The sequence below is a fragment of the Armigeres subalbatus genome, chromosome 1, assembly GCF_024139115.2.
Source record: "Armigeres subalbatus isolate Guangzhou_Male chromosome 1, GZ_Asu_2, whole genome shotgun sequence".
Taxonomy (NCBI): domain Eukaryota; kingdom Metazoa; phylum Arthropoda; class Insecta; order Diptera; family Culicidae; genus Armigeres; species Armigeres subalbatus.
Window position 1 is genome coordinate 33,668,620 of NC_085139.1, and position 27,947 is coordinate 33,696,566.

General features: G+C 39.4%; 1 protein-coding gene across 17 annotated transcripts in view; it reads left to right on the forward strand.

The window, feature by feature from the left end:
- LOC134223676 (C-terminal-binding protein) overlaps window positions 1-27,947 on the forward strand; it is a 307,370-nt gene that overhangs the window by 223,269 nt on the left and 56,154 nt on the right. For 14 of the 17 annotated variants that reach the window (XR_009982692.1, XR_009982698.1, XR_009982691.1 and 11 more), the window contains exon 2: window positions 26,252-26,694. Coding sequence is in view for 13 of the 17 variants with exons in the window: in XM_062702867.1 (XP_062558851.1) it covers window positions 26,512-26,694 (183 nt within the window). In the remaining 4 variants the exon portion in view is untranslated. Of the gene's footprint in view, window positions 1-25,740; window positions 25,866-26,251; window positions 26,695-27,947 lie in introns of all 17 variants that reach the window. The other 3 variants (XM_062702877.1, XM_062702885.1, XM_062702890.1) reach the window with 3 other exon arrangements.

Here is a 27,947-nt window from a genome sequence, read left to right on the forward strand (position 1 = left end):
GGAGGAAGCCTTTCAGACTTTTGGAGGAAGCCTTTCAGACTTCTGGAGGAAGCCTTTCAGACTTCTGGAGGAAGCCTTTCAGACTTCTGGAGGAAGCCTTTCAGACTTCTGGAGGAAGCCTTTCAGACTTCTGGAGGAAGCCTTTCAGACTTCTGGAGGAAGCCTTTCAGACTTCTGGAGGAAGCCTTTCAGACTTCAGGAGGAAGCCTATCAGACTTCCCGAGGAAGCCTATCAGACTTCCCGAGGAAGCCTATCAGACTTCCCGAGGAAGCCTATCAGACTTCCCGAGGAAGCCTATCAGACTTCCCGAGGAAGCCTATCAGACTTCCCGAGGAAGCCTTTCAGACTCCTGAGGAAGCCTTCAGACTTCCTGAGGAAGCCTTTCAGACTTCCGAGGAAGCCTTTCAGACTCCTGAGGAAGCCTTTCAGACTTCCTGAGGAAGCCTTCAGACTTCTGAGGAAGCCTTTCAGACTTCCTGAGGAAGCCTTCAGACTTCCTGAGGAAGCCTTTCAGACTTCCGAGGAAGCCTTTCAGACTTCCCGAGGAAGCCTTCAGACTTCCTGAGGAAGCCTTTCAGACTTCCCTGAGGAAGCCTTCAGACTTCCTGAGGAAGCCTTCAGACTTCTGAGGAAGCCTTTCAGACTTCCTGAGGAAGCCTTTCAGACTTCCTGAGGAAGCCTTTCAGACTTCGAGGAAGCCTTTCAGACTTCCCTGAGGAAGCCTTTCAGACTTCTGAGGAAGCCTCAGACTTCCTGAGGAAGCCTTCAGACTTCCTGAGGAAGCCTTTCAGACTTCGAGGAAGCCTTTCAGACTTCCCTGAGGAAGCCTTTCAGACTTCCTGAGGAAGCCTTTCAGACTTCCTGAGGAAGCCTTCAGACTTCTGAGGAAGCCTTTCAGACTTCCCGAGGAAGCCTTTCAGACTTCCCGAGGAAGCCTTTCAGACTTCCCGAGGAAGCCTTTCAGACTTCCCGAGGAAGCCTTTCAGACTTCCCGAGGAAGCCTTTCAGACTTCCCGTGGAAGCCTTTCAGACTTCCCGTGGAAGCCTTTCAGACTTCCGGTGGAAGCCTTTCAGACTTCCGGTGGAAGCCTTTCAGACTTCCGGTGGAAGCCTTTCAGACTTCCGGTGGAAGCCTTTCAGACTTCCGGTGGAAGCCTTTCAGACTTCCGGTGGAAGCCTTTCAGACTTCCGGTGGAAGCCTTTCAGACTTCCGGTGGAAGCCTTTCAGACTTCCGGTGGAAGCCTTTCAGACTTCCGGTGGAAGCCTTTCAGACTTCCCGTGGAAGCCTTTCAGACTTCCCGAGGAAGCCTTTCAGACTTCCCGAGGAAGCCTTTCAGACTTCCCGAGGAAGCCTTTCAGACTTCCCGAGGAAGCCTTTCAGCTTTCCCGTGGAAGCCTTTCAGACTTCCCGAGGAAGCCTTTCAGACTTCCCGTGGAAGCCTTTCAGCTTTCCCGTGGAAGCCTTTCAGACTTCCCGAGGAAGCCTTTCAGACTTCCCGAGGAAGCCTTTCAGACTTCCCGAGGAAGCCTTTCAGACTTCCGGAGGAAGCCTTTCAGACTTCCGGAGGAAGCCTTTCAGACTTCCGGAGGAAGCCTTTCAGACTTCCGGAGGAAGCCTTTCGGACTTCCGGAGGAAGCCTTTCGGACTTCCGGAGGAAGCCTTTCGGTCTTCCGGAGGAAGCCATTCGGACTTCCGGAGAAAGCCTTTCGGACTTCTGGAGGAAGCCTTTTGGACTTCTGGAGGAAGCCTTTCGGACTTCTGGAGGAAGCCTTTTGGACTTCTGGAGGAAGCCTTTCGGACTTCTGGAGGAAGCCTTTCGGACTTCTGGAGGAAGCCTTTCGGACTTCTGGAGGAAGCCTTTCGGACTTCTGGAGGAAGCCTTTCGGACTTCTGGAGGAAGCCTTTCGGACTTCTGGAGGAAGCCTTTCGGACTTCTGGAGGAAGCCTTTCGGACTTTTGGAGGAAGCCTTTCGGACTTCTGGATAAGAACCTTTCGGACTTCTGGATAAGAACCTTTCGGACTTCTGGATAAGAACCTTTCGGACTTCTGGATAAGAACCTTTCGGACTTCTGGATAAGAACCTTTCGGACTTCTGGAGGAAGCCTTTCGGACTTCTGGAGGAAGCCTTTCGGACTTCTGGAGGAAGCCTTTCGGACTTCTGGAGGAAGCCTTTCGGACTTCTGGAGGAAGCCTTTCGGACTTCTGGAGGAAGCCTTTCGGACTTCTGGAGGAAGCCTTTCGGACTTCTGGAGGAAGCCTTTCAGACTTCTGGAGGAAGCCTTTCGGACTTCTGGAGGAAGCCTTTCAGATTGCTGGAGAAAGCCTTTCGGACTTCTGGAGACAGCCTTTCGGACTTCTGGAGGAAGCCTTTCGGACTTCTGGAGGAAGCCTTTCAGATTGCTGGAGGAAGCCTTTCAGATTGCTGGAGAAAGCCTTTCGGACTTCTGGAGGAAGCCTTTCAGATTGCTGGAGAAAGCCTTTCGGACTTCTGGAGATAGCCTTTCGGACTTCTGGAGGAAGCCTTTCAGATTGCTGGAGGAAGCCTTTCAGACTGCTGGAGGAAGCCTTTTAGGTTTCTGGTGGAAGCCTTTCAGACTTCTGGAGGAAGGCTTTCCGACTTCTGAAGGAAGTGTTAAAATCTGCCATTTGCTGGTTGGGTGTATTGATGAGATGTGAGACAAAAGGAAGATGGAAGAAAAAAGATTAATGAAGAAATGAGGATTATTTTCTTACTTCCCAATTCTCATTTCTCGATTTTCAGTTCTCTTTTTCATTTCGCATTTTGTACTTTTTATTTCCCATTTCTACCTTCTAATTTTTCATTTCTCATTACTCACTTCTCACTTCTGGATTCTAATCTCTTACTCCTCATTCAGATTTCTTGCTTTCCACTTTTTCCACTTTCCACTGGAGCTAGTTTTTCATTTCTCATTACTCACTTGTCACTTCTGGATTCTAATCTCTCACCCTCATTTAGATTTCTTGCTTTCCACTTCACACTTCTCACATCAAATTTCACACTTCATTTCTCACATATCACTTTTTATTTGTCTCTTTCGACTTCTCATTTCTCATGTAAAGTTAGAAGTGAATAATGTCTCATTTCTCGCTTTCCACTTCATATTAAAAGTTCTCACTATTCACTGCTCATTGCTTCACCAACAACATAAAGCATTTGAGTAGAGAAAAAGTGAGCGTTATCCATCTCATTGAAATTATCGTCCTACTAAGGACATCCAATCTAATAATTGAAAACCCTTTGAGCCTCATCCAACTAAATTGGATTCGTAAGAACCGCTCTTAAATTAAGTAAGGCGTCTTCGATGATTGCTCTTTTTTCATGCCTTTGACTTTGATGCGGCCCTATGTTTTGCTCCCACCGACCGGGAACCATCCATAAGCTGATTTCCAGGAAGCGGATTGAAATATAGCACGCGAAAAATCTCACTTGATTCTCTCGTGCGCGCGTCTTGCTCGGACCATCAATTAATGTGAAAGCTTTTCACTTCCAAAGTGCATAGCTATTTATGATATTCTGGGCGAGGTCGAGATGGTCATAATAATGATGCTTTGGGGATCGACCGCTACGGAAAACCCATAAACACGCGGTTTTTTTTGCATGCAAATTAATTTTCTAATAAGTTTTGTCCATTTTTTTTTCTCTTCGTTCGAAACAACCGACGTACATAATTATGTTGATTAACGCTTGTTTTAAATTTCACCCCATCCGCTGTTTACTTCGTCCGGTTTCGCGTTTCGCGTGTGGGGTAAGGATTAAGTTTGGCGCTGAATGTGTATTTGTGTGCCACCGAAAGGACGCGCCACTCTTGGCGGGGGTGAAAAGTCACGCAATTTCTCATAAAACGAGATGAAGAGCAGACACAATATCAAAAGCGAGGGGAAAGAGGAATGCGAAATCCCCGCGGAATAAGAGACATTGGGAACAAGAGGAAGAGGAAGGTCCCCGTTCAGGGTTGTCTGTGTGTGCCACATTAAATATTCAAATGAGACTGAAGTGATGTGGAGAGAACAAAACGAAACGAAACGTTTCTGGATGGCATTTCGTTTGTGCTAATGGAACCTGGCACACCGGACCGGCAGGATACGGTCGAGTCGAGCTGATACGATTTCGGTAGGGGGAGAGGTGGTCAAGTAAATGGGGAAAAGTGTGGGGGGTGGTCACCTCACCCCAAACCATTCCAGTTCCTGCCCATCATGATGGTAAATCGCTTTCAATTCAAAGGTGGATTTACCTTCGCAGAATCAGTGTGGGATGGGCAGTGACACAATCCGTGAAGAACCAGAGATGAAATGGGGAAGCTTAACGTTGAATTCATGAGGGCTTCATTCTTCCATTCACATTCCGACGCGAAGCCGACGTGTGGGTGTAACGCCTGGGGGTCGATCGGGACAGAAAAGCTTTAAACTTCAAGGAAATATGCGAGCAATGGCACGCTGAATTAAAGTTGGTTTTGCTGGGTGTTTTACGACAGAAGATGTGGATATAAGTTGAAGTAGAAACCTTGGCAAATTAGATATTCGACGTCTGTTATGAAAATTGTACACTGCTCATAGTGATGATAAATGATGATTACTAAACACGCGTCAATTATCAGACATTAGGAAGGCTCTTCATAATATTTAGCTTATTGGTTGCAGATTAATAAAATGCATTTTGAAAAGAGCATATTCAGTGTCTGTTTTAATTTGGGTTCATAAATTGTCAAAAGTTTCAAATTGTATCGAAACATCATCCAGTCCGTTACAAATCCTACCACACGAAAACCTTGCACCAGTCTAACAACTCATGCGTCAGAACGAATCCTAACCGACAAAGTTTTCCCTCTCACGGACGAATGAAGAGGCAAACACGACAGTAGTGTGCCGGAACGTGTCCTCGACGTTTGTAACACATATCGACCCTCTTAAACCGGAACACACAACTGTGGGACCTGTACCTCTACTCTGGTCGAGCACGCTGTTATTCCAACTATCAGCGGGAGGGTGCCCGGCCCGGTTAGTATCGTCTACCAACCTTAGGCGGGACGCTCTCCTGGGAATCGCATCACCACCATGCGGGCGCGGGAAATCGAGAGAATTCCATTCGTCCCTCTGTCCATGTTGCGTCGACGTGTGTTCAGTTCGGAATCAGAAGGAGAGAGTAAATTTAATAAAGCACGCCATCGCCATGGTCCCTGCCGGTGGTGATGCTAACCCGGATTGAAATCCATCCTCCTATTCACGGGACGTGTGGCTGTGTGTGTATTTTTGGTGACAAGTTGATTTTGTGTGAGTGATCGTTTGGAGTATGGCAGAAGCAGCAGAAGTCCTCGGTCCCTTCCTGAATGTCGCATGTCGGTCGGGTCGGGCCAGGGAAGCTGGCGCAAGTACCTGAGAGGATGTGTATATTTAGCTGAAATGTAATTGTTATTGCAGTAAACTTCCTCTAATGGGCGAACAAAGTGTTCGGAAATCGACCGGGAAGGGGATGACATATGCAAAATAATTGATGGGTGATGTTCTATATAAAGGGATCATTTTTGTTTTGATTTAGACAGATTATGGTTGGAATGAATATCTAATTTTCAGAATAATTCATGGAACTGTTTTACAGTTGAGCTATGAGAAATGAAGGCTTGACGCATTCTCATCTATTATTGGCAGGAGTTTACATAAACATTTTTACCGAAAATTTGGACACAAGATGTTTTAAAACACAGTTCTCCAAACATTTTACACATGAAACGGTTCTATTTGATTCTGCCAAAATTTGCCTATTCCTCCCAAGACATCATGTGTACTTAATAAAATATAAAGACAAAGATGCGGATGTAAATTCAAGGAAGCATAATACCAACATAGTGAGAATTTTAATCTTCGGAACGAGTACAACTAGAACCCAAAAGTTTGCTCCCCATCTTAGTTCAAGATTAAACAAGAGCAAAAGTTTTCAAATAAAATTTTGAACAAATTTATGCGTTTGGCATACGTGTGAGTGTGTGCGCGCGCCCTAGGAATAATTTAAATTAGTACATTTTCTTCGATCAATTCTGTCGGGGTCGCACCAGAGATGAAAACTTTGTTTTACGCAGCAATTCCTAGTGTCAAACTTTGTTAGGCGATAGCGTTGGAAAACTTTTCCCGGTTGGGTAAAAGTTTTCCTACGCTGTTGCTGGGAAAACGCAATGTACACATAGTCAAAAACTATCCGACTTCGGTTCGGAAGCGTGTGATGAGAAAATTAATTTTGTCAAAACCACCATCAAAATGGAGACTTTATGTAGTTGGTTTAAAGTTTACGCTGCGGTATCGAATGAGTCTTGGTTAAGAGGTTTGTTCAACTGTGTGCTCTTTTTCGGTAGCATTTGTTTAAATAGTGAACAGTAAACCTTTTCGAAATATTGTCTTTCGGGAGTAGGAAATTTTCAGATAATTTGAATTAGATTTCTTAGATTTTCGTAACCTAATTTGAATTATTTGTGAAAAAGTTCGTTTCATTTATATCTAAAATCCGTTACATAAAATTATCACATCGTTTCGAATCGAAATATTTCCAATATTTCCTTCGAAATTCTTACCAAAACTAGCTAAATTACAAGGTTAAAAGACTATTATTCTTCCATTTACTTCCACTATTAACTTTTTTATGTATCAACAAGCAGATACGTATTTCGTTTCCTACTTGGAAACTTCTTCAGTATTTGTTATCGACAAACACTGAAGAAGTTTCCAAGTAGGAAACGAAATACGTATCTGCTTGTTGATACATAAAAAAGTTAATAGTGGAAGTAAATGGAAGAATAATAGTCTTTTAACCTTGTAGCATTTTCCCCTAAGACGCTCTAAAATAATTAATCATAGCTAAATTAATTCTTTTTAAGGTTTCCCGTGTTAGCCACGCGGTTCCGGAGTTGTTCGGGATTGAAAATGGGTGTTTTAATTTTGGTCATTTTTTGGAAAGAATAGGGAGCGGGACCATTTGGGCAGCACCCCCTATTCCCGTCCACAACGTTAATAACACGACCGCGTTCCAGCCAAATGACTTGATTGTTTGTACATCACTAGATGTCGACAGAAACTAACCATGTACTAAAAAACAAGAAATTCGGTTGTAATGCGCTCGAATAATGAACGTTGTTGACGGGAATAGGGGGTGCTGCCCAAATGGTTCTCTACCCTACTCCCGAAATTAATCTTCTAGAAATTTTGAATGTCAAGAAAGAAAAAATCCAAATTTGATAATAATTTTGCTGATCATTGGGCAACGGAAATTTCTTTTATAAATGCATTTGTTCTTTGGCTTGTCATTATTTGCGACGTGAACTTTCATCATAATGTCTGATTTTCCCAGAAACTAAAATTAATTTGTACCAAAGAAAGAACATTACCCAATCAATTCTAAAAATCGTCCTCACAGTAAAGAGCGCGATGTTAGACATGGAAACGTTATACTTAACTGACATCAGGCATAATCAACGTTAGGCAAAATGTATATCCGGAAATTATTGTCAACCTGGGGGAATTATCAGAAAAATCTTGGGCCAATCAAATAGGCAAGAGAGAAAGTGAACATGTTGTACCTTTTGTTTTTTTCAAAGGTTCAAAGTTCAAATAAGGAACGAAGATACACGTCTGAATGTAGGACTTAATCAAGCATTGAGCAAAAAACAAACTGTCAAACGACATGCCTTCCAACTAAAGAAGGAGCAACCCATAAGGTTTTCTGTCTATCTGTCTATTGACCCTTAAGGACAAGCAAACAAAATCCAAACAAAATTCACTCGCGTTTTCAAGGGCTCACCACTCAATTTGAAAGCATCGCACAACTGTCACAACTGATTCCACGCATGCTGAAATGCATCAAAGCTTAATAAAAACTTATAAAAAAAATGTAGGCTTTCCCAAAGGAATTGTTAAAACAATACCTAAATTAGTTTTCGGAGGTATTTTTAAAGGAATTCCTAAATACACCTAACCAGTGGATGGTAGATTTTATACAGTTCTGCATAAGAACCTTACAGAAACTGTATAATAATTTCGCATATACAATTTAGGAAGATTTTAATACAATAATTATTGTTGTATTGAAATCTTACAGATTTGTATTATTTTAATACTATATCTGTATAAAAATCTTACAAAATTATGTATGCCAAGATTATATACAATAATTGTCAGATTTGTTTTTTGGATGTAGATACCTTAAGAAACTCTTGAAGCCATATTCGAAGGAATTCCTGGTGGAATTTTCGTAGTGATTAGGCCGAAACAAATAATAATTTATCATTTTGTCTCATTACATTTTTGATAATGAAAGGGGTGAAGAAAAAAATAACTGCATAAATTAACAAAATCCAAAAACTCATCAGTTTTCATAAAGAATTTCAGAAAATCAAAATTTTATTATTTTCCTGGTAAAACTTTGAAAATTCCGCTCAAATAATAGAATTTGGTCATGAAATTTTAAGGGGAACGAACAGATAATGCTCCTTCACGTTGATTTTTGCCGAAAAATCGGTTTGCGGGAAAAGTAAAAAGGTGTGATGAGAGATAACCATTTCTCCCTCACTACATATACGTCTGAAACTATTTGAGGAACTATCCGGCTTTGTAAAAAGTATAATGAAAATGAAATTGAAACCAAAATTCTTTAATGTAAAGCAACATGCGACCTACCCTTCGGCAGGTTTTTAACCCTTAAAGGCGCAAGGCGATTTTTTTAGAAATCGTCGGAAATATTTTTAACGTAAATAACCATTGAAATCATTAACATTAAACGTATTTCCGGTTTGTTGTTTTAAAACAACATTGCGCATTTTGGGGTTAAGACCAAGGATATCTCCGAGAGCCCGAGAAAAAGCTAATTAGCATTTCGTTGCAGCTTGTGGATTCCTGTCTTTGATGCTCTATCGATTTCTCTTGAAAGCGACTCGAGTTTTGTCTGGAGACTTGTCGACATTAGTCGAGTATATCCAATTATGTTCAATTCCAGGCACACATCTCAACTAGGGGCTTGGATAGGAGAAACGCGGATACAAATGTGCCGCCGATCGAACTGTCAAGAAACAGCAGCAAAATCGACAAAGTTACATTTTCTATCCGCCTTTCTCGTATCCAGACCTCTAATCTCAACTATCTCTGGTCATTCGTTGTTCACATCTTAATTTTATCACATGGTAACGCTGTACAGGAGAAGTGCTTTGGATTAATGAACAGTGTTTGATCGTTGATCGCATAAGGATGAAGGAAGGACGGGCATAAATAATGAAGAATGATGCCATAATAAGATCAGGGTGTGTAGCAATAGTAGAAATAATCAAATCAATAATACACTTGTCAAGGTAAAATAAGTGTTTAGAACTGAAAATAGATTGAGGAAAAAAATATACATAGATAGGTAACAAACAATAAAGATCATGAAGATTATTATTATTATTATTATTATTAAAGTGATTTGCAGCAGTTTAAGAGATGAGCCAGTCTAGGGCTGCAAGAATATATAATAAAGATAAACCAGATTTGCAGCCCTAGGCTGGCTCATGTTTGAAATTTGAAGGTTTTGGAGAGGATGGATGCCAAAATAATGGAAGACGCAAAAATGTGTATACTCTCGATGGATTCTTCAATTTATTTAAGGTTAGACTAACATTTGTAAAGGGCGTAACGGTAAAAAATATTCTCCCCGGTTCCTCGCCTGCGTACATAGCCAAAGCGCTGGAAAGAATTGGCTGATACACGCTTTTCAAATTTTGGTCTATCTAGAACTATCGATTTTCAAAATAGTTACATAATTTAAAGATTTACCATAAATTGGGCAAGGAATTGACTGCCGCGATTCGCATAAGAGTCCCATGTCGATTTTCGAAGATTTTGATTTTCTTTCAGAAATAAGCTTAAAATGAACTTATCTTTTAGAAAAACTGATGAAATAATAGGCTTTGTTCTATAAATTTGAAAAACAAAACCCATTTGTGTTGTCCCATCTTGCTATTTATTCGCATAATAGTCACATTCCAGATTTTGATACACTTTTGCAGAAAAAAATAAATATAATTATGATCCATTTAATAGTTCCATAGCAATGCATACAGATAAAAAATATTATGCCAAATTTTCAGATAGATTGCTGGTTTTATCAATTTATTAGAATTTTTTTAATTTCTTCATGTTAAACAAGTTTGAAAAATTCAACGGCATATTTCTCAAGTTGATGAAAACTGCCATGGGACGCTTATGCGAATAGGGGCAGTTGACTGAAATAGTAAAACTAAATAAATGTATGACAGAAAACTTCAATTAGAAACACTTTTATTTTAAAATATAATAATTTTACAATGATATGGAAATGCTAATATCATCTTCCAAACTTGGACTACATGTTCATGATAGCATTAGAGGCGAAAGTATAGAAATGATAGTTCCGTTCATGCCTGCCGTATCATGAAGGAACTATCACCTCTATACTTTCGCCTCTAATGCTATCATGAACATGTACGTCCAAGTTTGGAAGATGATATAAGCATTTCCATATCATTGTAAATCGTTTAACTTCACGTAGAAGTAACACACACGAAATCATTAATTTAGTATAATAATTTTGTTTTAATTTTAAATATTAAAATAGTAATTTTTATTTGAAAGCTTCAAAATTATATCGGGAATTTTTCAAAAAATATCTGTAAAAATTTGGGAAACATGGGGGAATTTTAAAATGAAAGTTAAGTGGTCACCCTGAGAATAATTTTCGAAGGAATTGCTGTAGTAGATCCCGAAGGAATGTTTTAAGGAATTTCCGGAATTCCTGACGAAAATTCTGAAGGAATTGCTAAATGAATTACCAAAGGGAGTCCCTTGAATCGAAGAAATTTCCGGAAGAACTCCTTAAGGAATTAGGAATGGTTATTCTAAATTAATTTCTGAACAAATTCATTTCCATAGGAATTTCCACAGAAGTTTTAGAGTGAAAACCTGGAATAGTTTTAGAAAATTTTCAGAGCAATTTTCGATGAAATTCTTGAATAAATGTTCGAAAGAATTTCTGATAGAATACCTGGAAGAATTTTTGAAAGTATTTCATAAAGAATTTCTGAGGGTATTTACGAAAAGATGTTTGTAGGATTTCCCACCCCAGCATTACCAGAACTCCGTCGTCTACAGCACCCAGTCTACACAAAACCGTAAATGATACAATATAAGATGCTTAACCCTCTCCCGCCCATGGTGTCTGTAGTGTACCATCAAAGTTTTGCACATTCTAACCTTCATCGAATTGCTTCAACAACAAGAAGCAATATTTGGCACCTCTTTATAGTTCCATTAGACTGCAAATATAATCAATTTTGAGAACAAATAGTTAAACTATTGAAAACAATCAATTAACTATTGATTTACAATCAAAAACTTTTTTTTTCACTAATTTCAGCTATCAGGGTGGCCACCGAACCGGGAAAAACGGGAAAACCGGGAAAAAGACGGGAAATTGAAGTCACCGGGAAAAAAAGCGGGAAAAACCGGGAATTCAGAACATGAACCGGGAAAACATATTTTTTTGATAACTTACATTCAAAATTCTTCAAAGATTTTAATGAAGTTGATATAAAAAGGAAAGATTTTCTCTTTGATGTTCATGTGTGAGGTATAAAAAATAAGTCGTTTTTTCTAGATTTAATTGTCATTGATCATTTTGATTCCAATTTTGAGGAAGCGGCTTTTTGACTGATTTATGATATTTTGTACGTAAAAGGAAAACGGAAATTATTTCAAATCAATTCATGCGTACTTTTGTTGTAGGATATCCTCAGTTATTGGGTTGATAGATATCTTATAGCGTAGGACCTATACGATTTGTGATCAATTAAATCTGTTAAACAAAAACTTGGGCAAAAATATGAGTAATTTTCTGGTGCTTGGTGTGATTTGGTAGAACCCCGGCCATATATCATAAATATTATGTTATAAGGCATAACAGCATAGAATCGAATATCGAAATATTCATTCTTTCGAATGAATTTTTTCATCTTCAAGTTATTCATCTAATATCCAAGTTTGCCTTTGTACTTCTGTTATCTGTATGTAATTTCCAATTGCACACAATTCGAAAAAAATAAATATGATAAATAATATATATTTTAACACATGTTCAAGAGTTGTTTGGAATTATATTTGAAAATTCTACAAATCATTGAAAATGGTAATTTTTTAATACTTCGTGAATATGTCTGTAATATTCTAAAGAGTAAAATATATTTAGTTCACTATGGGGAAAAAGCTACTTAAAGATATGATTAATTATTTTAGAGCGTCTTAGGGGAAATGCTACAAGGTTAAAAGACTATTATTCTTCCATTTACTTCCACTATTAACTTTTTTATGTATCAACAATCAGATACGCATTTCGTTTCCTACTTGGAAACTTCTTCAGTGTTTGTTATCGACTCGATAACAAACACTGAAGAAGTTTCCAAGTAGGAAACGAAATGCGTATCTGATTGTTGATACATAAAAAAGTTAATAGTGGAAGTAAATGGAAGAATAATAGTCTTTTAACCTTACTTAAAGATAGTTTTCTAATTTTTAACACTGAATAATAAATAGGTTCCCAAGCTAAGAACATTTCAATATACTAATATTGAATGGGGACGTTCAAAGTTTTCAATACAAATCCAAGATTTACTTTCTAGAAGTCTAGAAGTATATAATTACGAATCGAATATGTTTTGATTTGACTGAATTGACTGAATAATTATTTTGATCGGAAACGAAGATTGTCTTCGGGTTCACCAATCACCATAATGAGGTTATACAGTGCTTTACTTATTTCATTGCTAAATTCCTAAGTTTAAAACTGTAATTGAATTTAATTTACTTTATAAGAAAGAATTGTGTCTTTCCTCACCTAATTTTGCGATAAATAATTTAAAAAGCTCCATCAGTTATTCAGGAAGGTATTCTTTGAGATAGTCTGATTAAGATCAAACCGAGAGCTGAACATTAAAAAGATGTCGGCTATACTATAACTATAACTTTATTGCTTTCTGTGAACATTATGCTCTAAGAAGGAAGAACTACACTAGACTGGCATACAATTTTCATTGGCACTGTCAGAAACTAACGAAAGCTTGCATCCTAGAAAAAAATACGAATGTTTTGCAACTAAGAAAAAAATTAAATCATTGTAAATTAGTGCCAATGTATAATTACGATTCGACATTGATGAAATGCCGGTTAACACTAACGACATGACAACGAAGCGCACATTTTCAGTGTGCCTTTTGATAAAACCATTTTCGCATAACACGTTGTTGGTAATTTAATGTAACTATTTCAAAGGTTCGTTACAAATTAACAGTTGCTTCGATATAAAACTGACCTCCAGTTTAATCTGATTTTTTTTTCAAGTTAATTTAAAACCGGGAAAATTTGACAAAAATTACCGGGAAAAGCGGGAAAAAACCGGGAATTTGAAAATCGAATTCCAGTGGCCACCCTGAGCTATGCTAAATAGCTTTTGTTCTAGCATTTTTCTCAAAGATGATTCCTTACTATTGAAATCCTTGAAAAAAGTCGTGAGCGGGAAAGGGTTAAGTGGAGACGATATACGTACATATTGTATGGGAAAGTACCTCTCGTGTTGACTGGGCAGGCTCTAAGCTACATTTGCAATTATAAAGGCAAATATTTCTATAATTATCAATTTGCTATTTACCTTTTTCCAGTCACTGTACGGACATTTTTTGAGTATCGTGTACTGCGAAATGGTTTACAACACCTTACAAATTTCGAGCCATGTTATTAGTATCCTATCTCAAAAATAATTTGAAATGATCGTTTCTGTAAAATTGAAGCCTATATACTCCTCTTCTTCCTTTTCTCTGTTCATGACTGCATCTGTGTTCTTTTCCACTCGGAGAAAAAACACTTCACTTGTGTACAGCACGCGCGAATGCTCAACTGGGTAACCGCCCCACCGATGGAGGTAGGTATGCGGTGAGTACCCCACACTGGAGTTCTTAGCGTCTCTTTCACTCCGGGTCAAGCCCGGTCAACTGGCGGTCAGTGACTTGACGCCAATTGCGCTTTGCTTCGTTTACGACACCGGCCTAATAGCCATGGAAATTTTCTTTAAAACTAGGTTACTCTTAGCTTGCACTTCATGGTCTCGCCGACCTACTTCGGCAGGGGGCACGAGCCTCCGAAGGCTTAAATTGTCCACTTTCACTCCCACTATATTGCAGTTTAGTATTCGCGGAACCGTGGCACGAAACGAATAGACACTCTACTAATAAAATTAACGGACGATATACCACTTACAATTTGTTAAACGGGACAGACAGTAAAACAAATTAAAAGCTTGCAAAGCGAGAGATCTACGAAAACGCGTCCGTTCACGCCGAATGCAAACGATCTGTTGATGGAAGAATGGCGGAAGAAAAGAGTCCGGTCCAGATGACCGATTCGCCATATCGAATCTCGGTAGAGTGAGCGCAACGGAGCAGAAGATCCACAAAAAGCAGACCGTATTAAGTGACCGATTTTCCAATCGGCTCTCCCAAGAGAAGGAAGACATACATAGAGAAGAGCGAAGGGGAAGTTTCGGTAACCTCGGTTAAGTTCGTTTTCGGCGGTGCTCATAGAGTGCGAGTAACTGCTCTCTCGGCGCCTTAAGCGTGCCACAGTTGCTGCTACTCCGGCAGCAATGATCGGGGATCCTTGGTGGAATGATCCACCACCTGGTGGATCCCGAATGTTAAATAGTAGCCACACTGGTCCGACGCTCCCTCCGTATATGGACAGGGAGAACATGCACGGTTCGTTACATGTACTCAGGCTAACAGCGGTAAGCGGCCCCTTGCCAAAAATCCCTTTTACCATCCGTAAATCAGTGCAGCAGCAAGTACACGGCAAAATCGAAGGGGCTTTCCCCGAAGCCCAAGGAACGTCATATGCCTTAAAGGTCCGAAACATGCGACAAGTGAAGGCGCTACTGTCAATGACGTCGTTGATTGATGGAACACCTGTGACGGTTACTGAGCACCCAAGCCTAAACACCACTCGGTGTGTCGTCAACTGCCGAGATGTTGTTGCCATGACTGATGCGGAACTGCTTGAAGAGCTAAAAGAACAGGGAGTTAAAGAGGTTAGACGGATAACGCGGAAGAACGGGGATATAAGGGAAAATACACCTACCATCATTATCACGTGCAGAGGGACGGCGACCGGAGTTCATCGATTTCGATTACATAAGATGTCGGACCAGGCCGTACTATCCGGCGCCTATGCAGTGCTTCACCTGCTGGGCTTTCGGCCATACGGCTAGACGCTGCCAATCCAGGAACCCGGTCTGTGGTAAGTGCTCTGGAACCCACGAAATTGTTGATGACAGAAGTTGCTCCAGAGAAAAGTTTTGTTCCCGGTGCCAATCTTCCGACCACGCCATCTCTGAACGGTGTTGCCCCGCCTATCGGAGAGAAAACGATATTCAGAGGATGAAAGTGGATTTAGGTCTATCCTACCCGGCGGCCATGAAGGCTTACGATGCTCGAAATGCTAGCAATGCATTTGCCAAGATTGTTGCCCCGTTTCCTCGGATCAAAATAATAGAGATGACGATTTCAACCGGATCGTTGCTAAAAAAGACGCCGAAATCGCCGAACTGCGCGCAACGCTTTCAGCCCGAGCTCACACAACAACCCCCACAGGAAATATCACAATCGAGGAACTAAAGGCGACTATTACAAAGCAAGACGAGCAAATAGCACTACTAACGACCCAGCTAAACAACTTCCTTCGTACAGTCATGCCTGCTAATTTTGTTGCACCCTCCTTAGCAAAAGATATATCAGCTCCCAAGACAGCTCGCGAAACTGTCACAGATAACAACTTCGACATCGACCATCTAGAAAGAATATCTACCGACTCCAATGATTCCGTCTCTATCAGTGACACCGAAACTACTCCCACGCCCGCTGTACAACCACATGCAACCAGATCTTCCGGAGGAGTCCCCAAGGCCCTTCTCCTGAAGGACAACGGACCGAAAACTGCATCGAAAACGCAAAGGAAAAGCCTCCCAGCTCAACTATCAAACACACCCGCTAAACGAACACTCTCAAACAGCTCCCCTGCGGAGATAATGCCAGCCCAAGCGCAGAAAAAAGTTAAACAAAGAAGCAACCGCTAATCGTCATCATCATGTCCACTTCCGCCTGCGCGACGCTGCACTATGGATTTGGATTCGATCGATTTCGTCCAACGAACGCTACCAAGAATACTGCCAACTGTATCGCCCAAACAACTACAACCGCAACCTGGGAAAACCGGTTGGTTTTCAATCTGCCACAATAAATCGTTGGTTGGCCTACTGCCAACCTCGCTGATGAACGCAATCTCCAAATGTCTACTGCCACAAACGAACCTAGCTACTGTGCTGAAACCGCTGCTTGAGATGGTGACGGCCCTGGAACTGTCAGGGTGCCCTCAACCGGAAGCTACCGGGACCGGAATGAGGATCCTCCTTGGATTTTTCAGGTGCGATTCACCTTCCCCAGCCTACGTAAGCCGTTATGTGGAACATGATGACTTCACTCCCCTGGAACACCAAGCCGTCAAACCGAACCCACATCAGCCTAAACACCACCACTGCAAGATCAGCATCAACGGAGCAAAAGCGAGCAGAAACACCAACAACTAACTACCCCCACTGCAAATCCGTCCCCATCGACAATTGCCAACTGAACCTAAACACCAAAACTGCTCAAATTGCAGAGCCAATAATATAAACCGACACAATTCCGGCCGCTTTCCGCCGGAATATATCCCAAACAAATTTGTAAAAATCACCAACACGACACATTATATCCTTCGTTTTTCAATCTCCCTATAACCGACTCTACCTAGCAAGTTATTTAACTCGATCGTCAGGCAGCCAGATCGTGCAACCTACAACAAAGATAAATAAAATTAATTCCACACTTGGCTGTACTGGCGCGTGTCATAGTGGCATACGCTTTGATAGGTAGATCAGGTAGACAGAAGCTAGGATTGTAGAAGATGACAAACAGATGAAACCGGAAGATTCTTTCATTAAGCAAGTTAATTTTCCACTCCTCGCCTCTAACAAAATAGTAGACATTCTAATTGTAGAGATGCGGGTTTTTACCACCTGTTAGGGAAATTTTGTCTGTTTTTCTCTAATTCGTTTGTTTAGTAGTAATTATAGCTGTATTTAAGTAGGCAGAACCGCTATAGAAGAAAATTCAAACTGTAGTGAGGCGATCCTAAAACAAGCGATAAAACTAGTTACCGGAACAAACCTTTTATTATATTTAAATGTAGTTCTGTTCATGTTATCGGCGCGACCCCCGGGTTGGGCGCGGAGGGGGGTTTCATCCAAACCCTACCTTTTTTATCTATAGTGATGAACTCTTCAATATGTTGAAAAATCACTCAAATAAAGCTTAAAAAAAAAAAAAAAAAAAAAAAGACTGCATCTGTCAGGCACTCAGGTAGAGCCACTAATACCTAATGCTCATGCTTTTACCTCTAAGGGCCCATTTCTTCACCTTCGCTTAACTCTTAAGTGGTGCTTACCCATACGCTTAAACCTGGTTTAACGACTAAGCGGGGGTGAAGAAATCGGCCCTAACATGATTATAATTCAGGTATACATCATGATAATTAACATTTTAATATGTACCTTTTATCACCTTTGATGGCTTAATTCATTCAATCGCAACTCTCAAACAGATTGTTTTGATGTTGATGTACACATTTTGGCAATCTCATGTACTAGTGTTGGTGATGAAGAATCGCGAGTAAGCTTTGAAAAGGGCGGAAAACTTTTTTTTCATTTAAAAAAATAAATTTGAAATATCTTGAAAACGGTAATACTTAGGAATAAAATAAACAACGGCATTTTTGTTTTAAATTGACCAAGGAATCATAATTCAGCGTCAAATATACGTGTTGGTAGTACCTGGGGGGTGTTTTCCGAACATTTTTTTTTGAAAAAAAAAATTGTACTAAAAATTTTGTCTCGGGGGGGGGGGGGGGGGTAATGTCGAAAACACACCCTCCCTCTGGCAATGCCACTATGTCTTGGGAATAGTCAATGTTTCAAAAATGAGCCAAAAATAGCTTCCACTAAAACTTTAACATCTCCATCAAACTGATGTCGTTAAAATGTGTGTTTTGTAGTCAAGTTTTTGTGGTAAAAAATTGTGAATAAATAAAGATGGGTTTTTAAGATATTTCCATTTTACAATTAACGATTTTTTAAAGGGTAAAATATTTTTTTTGACCTATGTAATATTTTCCTTTATGCCTCCTCAAATTCGTTCTCAGATAATTTTTTCGTACAATAATCGGTTTCCAAGTTACAATATTTTTTAAATAATTTGCTCGAAAACACATTCGACCTTTTTATAAATTACTCGAGGGTCGATTTTTTTTTTAAATTAGTGGAAAATGATCAGTCTGCTGTGCCGAAGATATGTGCAAAATTTCATCCCAAATAAAGATGATCACGTTAAAATTTCGCTATATATGTGTCATTCTGCGTGGAATGCTTCATTTCAAAAATGAATAGAAAATGAATGGAAATTTCAAAATACCTTGGAAAAATCAGCGAATTTTTATTCTGAAAATAAGTTGCTATTCTGGTTACATATAATGCCTAACGGACCTCAGGCATAATAAGAATGGTGTCAGGCCATTAGGCCGAAGGTCATTAGGCCGAATGGACATTAGGCCGAATGGTCATTAGGCCGAATGGTCATTAGGCCTTCTTTTTTCCTTCTTTCTTCCTTCTTTCTTATTCCCTCTTCCTTCTTTCTTCTTTCTTCCTCCTTCTTTTTATTCTTTTTTCTTCCTTCTTTCTTCTTCCTTCTTTTTTATTCTTTCTTCTTCCTCCCGTTTTCTTCCTTCTTCTTTATTCCTTCTGCCTTCTTTCTTTTTTCCTTTTCCTTCTTGCTTCTTCCTTCTTCCTTCTTGCTTCTTCCTTCTTTCTTCTTCCTTCTTCCTTCTTCCTTCTTCATTCTTACTTTTTTCTTCTTCCTTCTTCCCTCTTCCTATTTCCTTCTTCCTTCTTCTTCCTTCTTCCTTCTTGCTTCTTCTTCCTTTTTTCTTCTTCCTTCTTTCTTCTTTCTTCTTTCTTCTTTCTTCTCTCTTCTTCCTTCTTCCTTCTCTCTTCTTTCTTCTTCCTTCTTCCTTCTTCTTTCTTCCTTGTTCCTTCTTCCTTGTTCCTTCTTTCTTCTTCCTTCTTTCTTCTTACTTCTTCCTTCTTCCTACTTCCTTCTTTCTTCTTCCTTCTTCCTTCTTTCTTCTTCCTTCTTCCTTCTTCATTCTTACTTTTTCCTTCTTCCTTCTTCCTTCTTGCTTCTTCCTTCTTCCTTCTTCTTTCTTCCTTCTTCCTTGTTCCTTCTTACTTCTTCTTCCTTTTTCCTTCTTCCTTTCTACTTCTTCCTCATTGCGCACTACTCACTTCTCACTCCCCAGTTCTCATTCGGCCTAATGGCCATTCGGCCTAATGACCGTTCGGCCTAACGACCATTCGGCCTAATGACCCAGCATCATAAGAATTCCCCATTATTTATTTTATTTGGATAGTACAATATCATTTACATGAAAAACCATTTCCCCGAAAATAAACCATTTGTTGAAAACAACATTTGCCTGAAAGTAACAGTTTTCATAATAACATTTCATTAAAAATAACATTTACCCAAAAAGATAATTTCTCGTAAACAACTTACATTTTCTTTAAAAAAAAATCCATACTTGTGCTGGTTGGTTGTCATCCGCAATTTAATTCTTAGAAGCACGGTTCTTCAATGGTGGGTTGCTTTGTCCTTGTTGATCAAAATTGTAAGGTTGAATGATCATTACGTGACCACTATCTCCATAGATTTTGATGGTAAATTTAAGTGTCATGATCAGAAATACAGGGTCCACAACGATAGGCATAATGAGCGTTAGTCATATCATCTTTATATCATGGGCTGTTCTTTAGGTCATTTTATATCTAACGTTCATTATGCTTAACGTCCGTTATCCTTGACGTATTTCTGTCTAACTTACTTATGAATAACAGGGGAATACCTAGAAATACGAAAATCTGTTATATATTCTTCCGCACACTAAGTTGTCCTCCTGTTCTGATCCGAGATCCGGGTGATTAGGTCAGTTTTATGCGGCGGAAAGTAAAACATTCAATGGTGTCGTAATGTAAATCAATCAGCACACGATTATACGTGTTTCGTATCGGACGTAGATCTTTCGCGAGATCCGGGTGATTAGTTCTGTTTTGTGCAGTCGGAAAGTAAATCAATTACTGCGCGATCGATCGTGTTTTAGGACGCTCGTTTTTTTCCTAACGGACGCAGAACGATCGAGCGACATCGAAATCTAGGACGGAAATCTTCGTCGTTTTACTATCACTTGCATCTCTCTCTGACTCTCAGTAGCCGGCTTCGTCGTTGACTCGTGTTTGTTTTGATCAAGCACTCGGCAATGTAGGCATGACTTTCTCGCAGCATGTTGTCAAACTTACAAACCAAATTTGCCTCCTGATCCTCAATAGCCGATTGAGAATCGATCGTAAAAAATGAATAATATTGTTTATAATATTTCGAGTAGCTTCTAAAAGCAAATAATCAACACTGTTTATTTATCCATAACCTTATTTGGATCGAAAATAACCAAAAAAGTGTAGAAATCGATAAAAGAAAAATTTAAGTCTATTTTCATTTTTTCTCTGGAATAGGCCTTTTTGATAAGTCACTCTGTGTTTGCTTGTCATTCATAGACCCTTTGTTTATGGCATTTTTCAAACGTAAACATGGAATAAGCCTTTGGAGAGAAATAATTTTTCTATCCGAGCTCGGGCCGATGACGATTCGGAAAAAAATCCGTTATCGGCCCCGAAGTTGGAGAAAGCTTATTCCTGACAGAAAAAAACGAGTTATTTTTTTCCAAGTAATTTAATTGAAGATGCGGGACATTTTTATACGATTAGTAGCTATTAGAAGATGCTATCGAAGGGTATTAAAATTGAATTTGTTAACTTTTTATTGTAGACCCTTATCAATTGTTAATTTTAAAATTTTAAGAGGAAAGTTCGAAAGTTCTCAGCCAAGGGCTGAAACTGAAAACCTCTCAAATAATGACAAAACAAATATTTTAAAATTTCAATTTAAATATCAATGTATCAAGATGAAGAGATCCATTTTGACACCGCACACATCAATGTTTACACCGAAAGTCGACGCTTGGAGGTCGACGGAGATCGTGGGTTTAATCCCAGGCCCGTGCCGTTCTACTATTTTGTATCTTTCTCCTTATTTCTCATGTTCTAGCAATCGCTAGAACTGGAAATGGACTTCCATGCCGCTTCCATTTCTATCCAAATACCTTCAAGTTGGCTATTCTAGCAGTAGCTGCTAAAATTGGAAATGAACTAAAAAGCTCGTTTCCTACATTCCAATTAGACATTCTATCAGTTGCTTTCTTCTATCTATAACATTGGCAGCTCGTTAACCAAGACGAATCTCTGCCTCTCGAACCTAACCCAAAAAATTCCAATAAATTCCGTATGATCTCGTGGCAAGTGCAGAGGTATATTCGGCTTGCAGTGGGCGAGTGATTACTTCATCATTTCCTCCCCTCTTCCCTACATTGACTTGCATTCTGACGTGGCAGGCGTCAATATGACCTTACAAATGAGATCACCAGTACTTGTACATTGAAGATGAGTGCAAACCCAAGCAAACATCTGTTGGTCCTCTCTGCAAGAACAGCTGATCTGGTCATAATGGAGTAGCAACTACGGGCAGTCAACCAAGTTCAAGCTCAAGCTCTAAGAATTTTTGAAAATTTTCCGATGGAATTTCGAAAAAAAATCGAGGACATAAAAAACAAATCCCGAACCCGACGTGTTTCAGTGCTCGGTAATTCTGAAGAATTTCCCGATAGAGACATTCCGGATTTTTTCTGAAGAAGAACCCAAAGACAAAAAAAAATCTTGACAAGGGAATTTTTCGAGAAAATTTCGGAGAATAAAACAAAAAAAAATTGGGGTACCTATTACTTCCGAAAATTTCTTATTGGATAAATTTAGATGATTTTCCCATGTGGAAACTATGAAAAAGTTTCCGTCGAGGAGATTCCGACGATTTTTTCAAGTAATATCCGGATAATAATTCCAAGAAAATTCCGAGAAATTTCCTGACGAAAAATCCGAAAAAAAAACAATTTTCCAGAAGAAGAAGAATTTCCTTAAATAATTGAATTTTTTTTAAATAATTCATCAATTTAAAAAATATCCTAAAAATCAAAATAACATGAATAGGAATATTGGCACGCCAATTCACGTCTAAAATGACTAACGAGCTCGGTGGTCTAGTGGCTACCGCTTCTGCCTTTATAAGAAGGGGGGGTGGGTTCAAGACCACGCTCGTCCCTTTCCTACTTTGTATTTCTATCTCAGTTCTTTCTGAGTTTCACGTTCTACCAAAACGATTTCTACTGATATAACCTTCCACGCTAACAAATCCAAAACTTCCCGTGGCACCTATGAAAGGTCGTAGAGTTCTCTGCATCTTTCTTAAGTAGGTGTCCAACTAACCATCCTTCTCCTTCCTCAGCATTCGCAAGGACGTGGCCAGGACAGATCTCGACTATTGGAGAGTGCATTGCTTCCATGTAAGAGATAGTGATTAGTCCGAAATCAATATCTGTGGTAACGGATGAAAGTGATGCTACTCTCATACAATAGTCCAAGCTTGTACCACCTACGAATTTGTGCGAAATGCTCAATGCTAATGCTAATGCCAATTCACGTCTAAAATGACTTGCCGAAATTACCGCCGCCGCACATTTGGATGGTTGTGAAAATAGTGGGACATTTTTATTATCGGCGAAACTATTGGTTGCAGACTTTAGATGTCTTCTGGAGAGTGTCTTTATTATTAGAGCACTTTATTCGAGGAGTAAGAAAAATTTACTCAAAAGGGTGCACCTAAAATTAATGTTTAGCTCTAACTTTTTCATTTCAATTCCTATATTTTTCTAATGTTCTACGAAGTTGTTGGTGCTTTGAGAAAATATATTGTAGTAGAATAGTGCAAATCACTATCTCTTGCTTTTAAGGAGCTGTATCAGTTTTTATAGTTCCTTAGCAGTATTTTTAAACGGTTATACCTTGTAGGGTAGCAGCTGTTATTCAATATTTATGTCATTATGTAAGATACAACAAATTTCAAATGTTACCCACTGTACTTGTTCACTACTTGGTTATCATATCAACAAATAGGGGAACGGTTCGGCACTTCATCCCATAGCTCGTATTTTCATCCCATCAAAAACAAAGCAATGAAAAGGAATTTGGTTTGTTCCTTATTTTTGTGATTTTTTTCACCAGTGAGCACGCGTGTTAGCAAAAATAAGCGACAAGATTGGTGCTGCATTTCTTTGTTTTGCTATAAGATGAATATATGTTCAGTGAGATGGAAGATGGAACAGTTCCCCTATATTGAATATTTGCTTGAATTTCGAGAAAATAAAAGTAAGAGCAGATAATCAATTTTCTTGGATGCGCATGGGAATGAGTATCAAGTAAAACAATTATTTCGTTTCCGTTACGCCAAACGGCTAGCCAACCTACCAATTAAACAAATGAATAATAAAAGTCATTGCACCAGTCTAAACCATCACAACAAGGCCAAAAATCTAAAGCACATGCCGGAAAACGCCGGTACCCATAACACCCCATCTAGTTTAAAGAGTCAACGAAAGTTGCTTCATAGCTTCCATACGCTGTACGCCGTTGCCGTGGTGCGACGCAAGGGGGTCTAGAAGCAGACTCATGTACGCGTGGTTTCACCCGTTCCAGAGCAGTTTCTGTCCCTGCTGCTGCTGCTACCGATGATGTTCTCCGCTGAGTTGTGCCGGTGCACATAGGAGTACGCAGTATAAAAGCGTGGCCAAAACTATGCCAATCATTTTGTCGGCTGTAAATGCATCAAATTAACAGTAAAGCGTATTTTATTGCTTTTGTGCTCTTTGTATTACACTAGTAGTGAAGTATGACCACCGGGGGGGTCAGTTGTTATTATTAGGTAAAGCACCACTTGGCGTAAGAACGCTACCTTTGGGAACTACAGCGTGCTTGCGACGAGTGGTGTCCTCCTCTGACTCTTTCAATGAGTATGGTTTTTATGTTAATTTTCATTCTTTAATTATTACTTGCTAAGATTGCTGAAAATGTGCTTCGTTTGTTCACTTCAACTATATCAATTTGTCATAGGATAATGTTAAAGTCCCTGGATAATGTATTGATATTACAATCAATGGAGCAGATCAGATAAATTCGTTGCATTTCAACCGCTTTATTTCTTAACAACCTTTTACATCCGAAAAATTCGTATGCTTTTCATCAAAGTCCAGCTCTTCTTTGAAATCAAACCATTTTATGAGCTTTGTCGCTTAAAATCATTAATATTTATTTTTTTCGCCTAGCTTCTCTTAGAAAACTTCACTATATTCAATTAAAAACAACTCACGAATGCGTGAGGATGCGTGAAATGTTTTTCGTGGAGCTTATTGAGGAAACTTCAATCTTTCCAACGCTGACAATTTTGTTGCTTGATCGGGCTTGGAACCTAATCAAAAGTTTAATTTTGTAAAACATATTATTGTAAAAAAGGTAAAAAAAAGCTAGCAATTAATATCATCATTATGGATCACCTAAAAACAATTCCAGATCGAATCATGCTTTGAAACGATTTTACATACCCTCATTATTGATACCTATATTGATTTTCATCTTAAAAATCAATAAAAACCCAGAAAAACACGATAAAACATGAACATTTTTTCATTGACAATTGCGATAAAACTAGCATGTAAATTATGGTGAAGTTTTGGCAGCCAGCATTGCTCACAAGTAATCAATATTGATCCAAAAATCCCAGGGCAAGTTAGTATTACTATTTGAGAGTACAAAAACGAAAAATAATATGGAGATATCTAAAAATATTGTTTCTGACTTTTGGCCAGGATTTGGGGTGAGATACTCCTTAGTGCGGTGCCAGTCAGTGTGTGGCGCTGCTGATGGCATCCCTATTACACTCCGTATAGCAATGGCTATATGACGACACGATAGCTCCTTGCCCTGCTCGACTGCGCTGCTGTTGGTTGTTGGTCCTACAGCCGGGAAAATCGATAAAATTTCACCCCTTTTATCTGTCGGTCGTTTTCACATCTCTGCGCTTAAATTCCTTCTAGGCTGCCAACAACACAGCCACAGTGCCAGTGCCCGCACGTTACGAACCGAGCGAGAGTCTTGCTCTCGAGGAATAACTTTTAAAGTATTCTCGGCTGCTGCGGTTGCTGGCTCTTTGCTGGATTAAGTGGGATACATTTTTGTGTAGCAATTTTTCAAGATGCTGCATTGTGCGGTAAATAAGATTATGTGTATGTAATACAGGGCAGTTAGAAATGCGGCGGTTTTGATGGTTTAGCGGATACGACAATGATTTACCAAGTAATTGTATTGTCTAAATGAAGTATGAACTCATGGACAAGGTTTTCTACTTATGAAAATGTAGACCAGTCTGATACAACACCATATCAACCCTGAAAATAATTCATTTGAGGATGCATCTTTAATATTGTTCGTTGTGTATACCTTTATTGCGAAGTAACACTAACTGTTTACGTTTGTTCTGTTTCTTTTTCAGAAATCGCCACAATGTGGGCCACAGTTCGACGAAAATAGCCTTCCACTCACCAACATCAGGACGTAACCGATCCGGCAACCCGTCGTCGTCGGTCGTCCATCAGAATGATACAAAGTGAATCAAGTGTAGGATAATTCCATTCCAGTGTACTCATTATCGAGCCCCATGTCGTTCGTTACACACATGTGCAGGATGTTGCAAAAGCAGTGAATATCGTTCGGCCGTTGTGCAGCAAGGAAGGTCAACGGCAAAGCTGCACCCGAAAGGGGGCAACGGCAGCACCACCCAGTCGTATAATTTACACAACCTAATTGGATACCAATTTGGCAGCCGAACATCTGACCGATTGAGTTGTGAATGCAAATGAAGGATCCATTGTGTTGATTCGATAGTCAATCATAATTTATTATCCGTCAGCCGTGTGGATTACATGCGCACCAGAAAGCTAGTTTGTGTGCTGTGCTTCAACCAAGTGGGGGATATTTATTTTGTTTTTATTCATTTTCAACAGGAAAGAAGAAATAGCGTGTAGAAAAGCCGTATAAATGTGCGATAAACGCAAGTTTTGATTTGTAGTGCATCATAATTATCCGTTTCTTTACCGGATATATTCTTGTACAAAAACGGAGAAGAAAAGAAAACAAGTGCAGTGAATAGAAGAAACCTAAAACGCCGCTGAAAGCCACTCGCACAGTCAGTGGTGATTTGATTGTTGTGCAAACGTTCCCCAAAACCCCGCCAAAATACGTCAACCAACACAATACTAGCGAAATGTTGCCGAAACGATCCCGTTTGGGCGATGTTCGTGGACCGATCTCGAATGGGCCGATGCAGTCGCGGCCGTTGGTGGCCCTGCTGGACGGGCGGGACTGCTCGATCGAGATGCCAATACTGAAGGACGTGGCCACAGTCGCGTTTTGCGACGCACAGAGCACATCGGAGATTCATGAAAAAGTAAGTTCTGGGTGTATTCGGCAAATCGAATTAGTGCTTCGAGAATTAAGTTTCTTGTATTACGGGGAGTGCTTGTCAATCAACAATGCTTAGTACCTAATGAGAGAAGCAAAGTGCAAAAATAGTGATCATGTTTGGGGTTCACATTTGTCGTTTACAATAAACCAGTGATTGTGTTAACGCATTTCGTAATTGACAGTGCATGGGTGTCAGATCTATCTTTTAGTACTTTGTATCAGTCTGAATAAAGTTTTTGATTTGTTAACGTGTCACTCATAAAAACTATGACACGTAGATTCGACGAACTATATCAGAACCATTAGAAAACCACATAGAGAGAGACTAAAGACTATAGTTTGTGTGGAGAAGTTTGTTTAACCGTAAACTGGCCATAAATTCATTACAGTCCCATGTAGATAGGAAATCTAGCAAACATGGGACTGTTAGGAATTTATGGGCAGTAATGGAATATCTATATCTTATAACTTATTATATTACTTATGAAATCGTGAAGTTTAATGAGTCGCATGATAGTACATATTCGCGTATTTCCGTAAAGTGACCCACTACAGGTATTGGCAAAACGAAATCCGGAATACAGGCCTTATTTTGCACCGATCAAATTCCTGATCGATTTTGGTATAGTTTATGCGTCGTTTCCATTCAAAATATCTTAAATCGTCTTTTCCAAAGTATGCGTTCTTGAAAAAGACTAAAAGCTAACGCCCATTTAAAATCCGGAATAACTCTGGAATCAAGTCTTGGAAATCCGTAAAGTTCCTATAAAATGTTCCTTGAATAAATTTCGCTTCTTTTGGTGAAAGAAAACAATACAAAATGTTAAAAGACAAAAACGTTAGCCAAATAAATTTAATTTTCATTTTTTCATTTTAAAAAGGGGGTTGGTAACCGAAAGATTAAGGAAAGTTTTAATATCGGTAAAAAGAGCTGTTTACCATTTCTGAATACTCCAACTAGTATAAAATTGAGCTCACATAAGAATTTACTTATGATACTTCAACATTATCAGTAAGAACAAGTTTTCAAGTAGAAAACAAAATACAGGCGGGACTCGATTATCCGGAGTGTTGAAAAAAATGTCACTCCGGATAATCGGATAATCGATTTTTTGTTGTCGCTGAAAATTTAACTTTTGCTTAAATAAACTTTATTATAGTTATATAAAATCTAATAAAATATCCCTTTGGTCCGTTCATGGGTTCTGCTGACTACCTTTAGAGGTCTACGCCGAT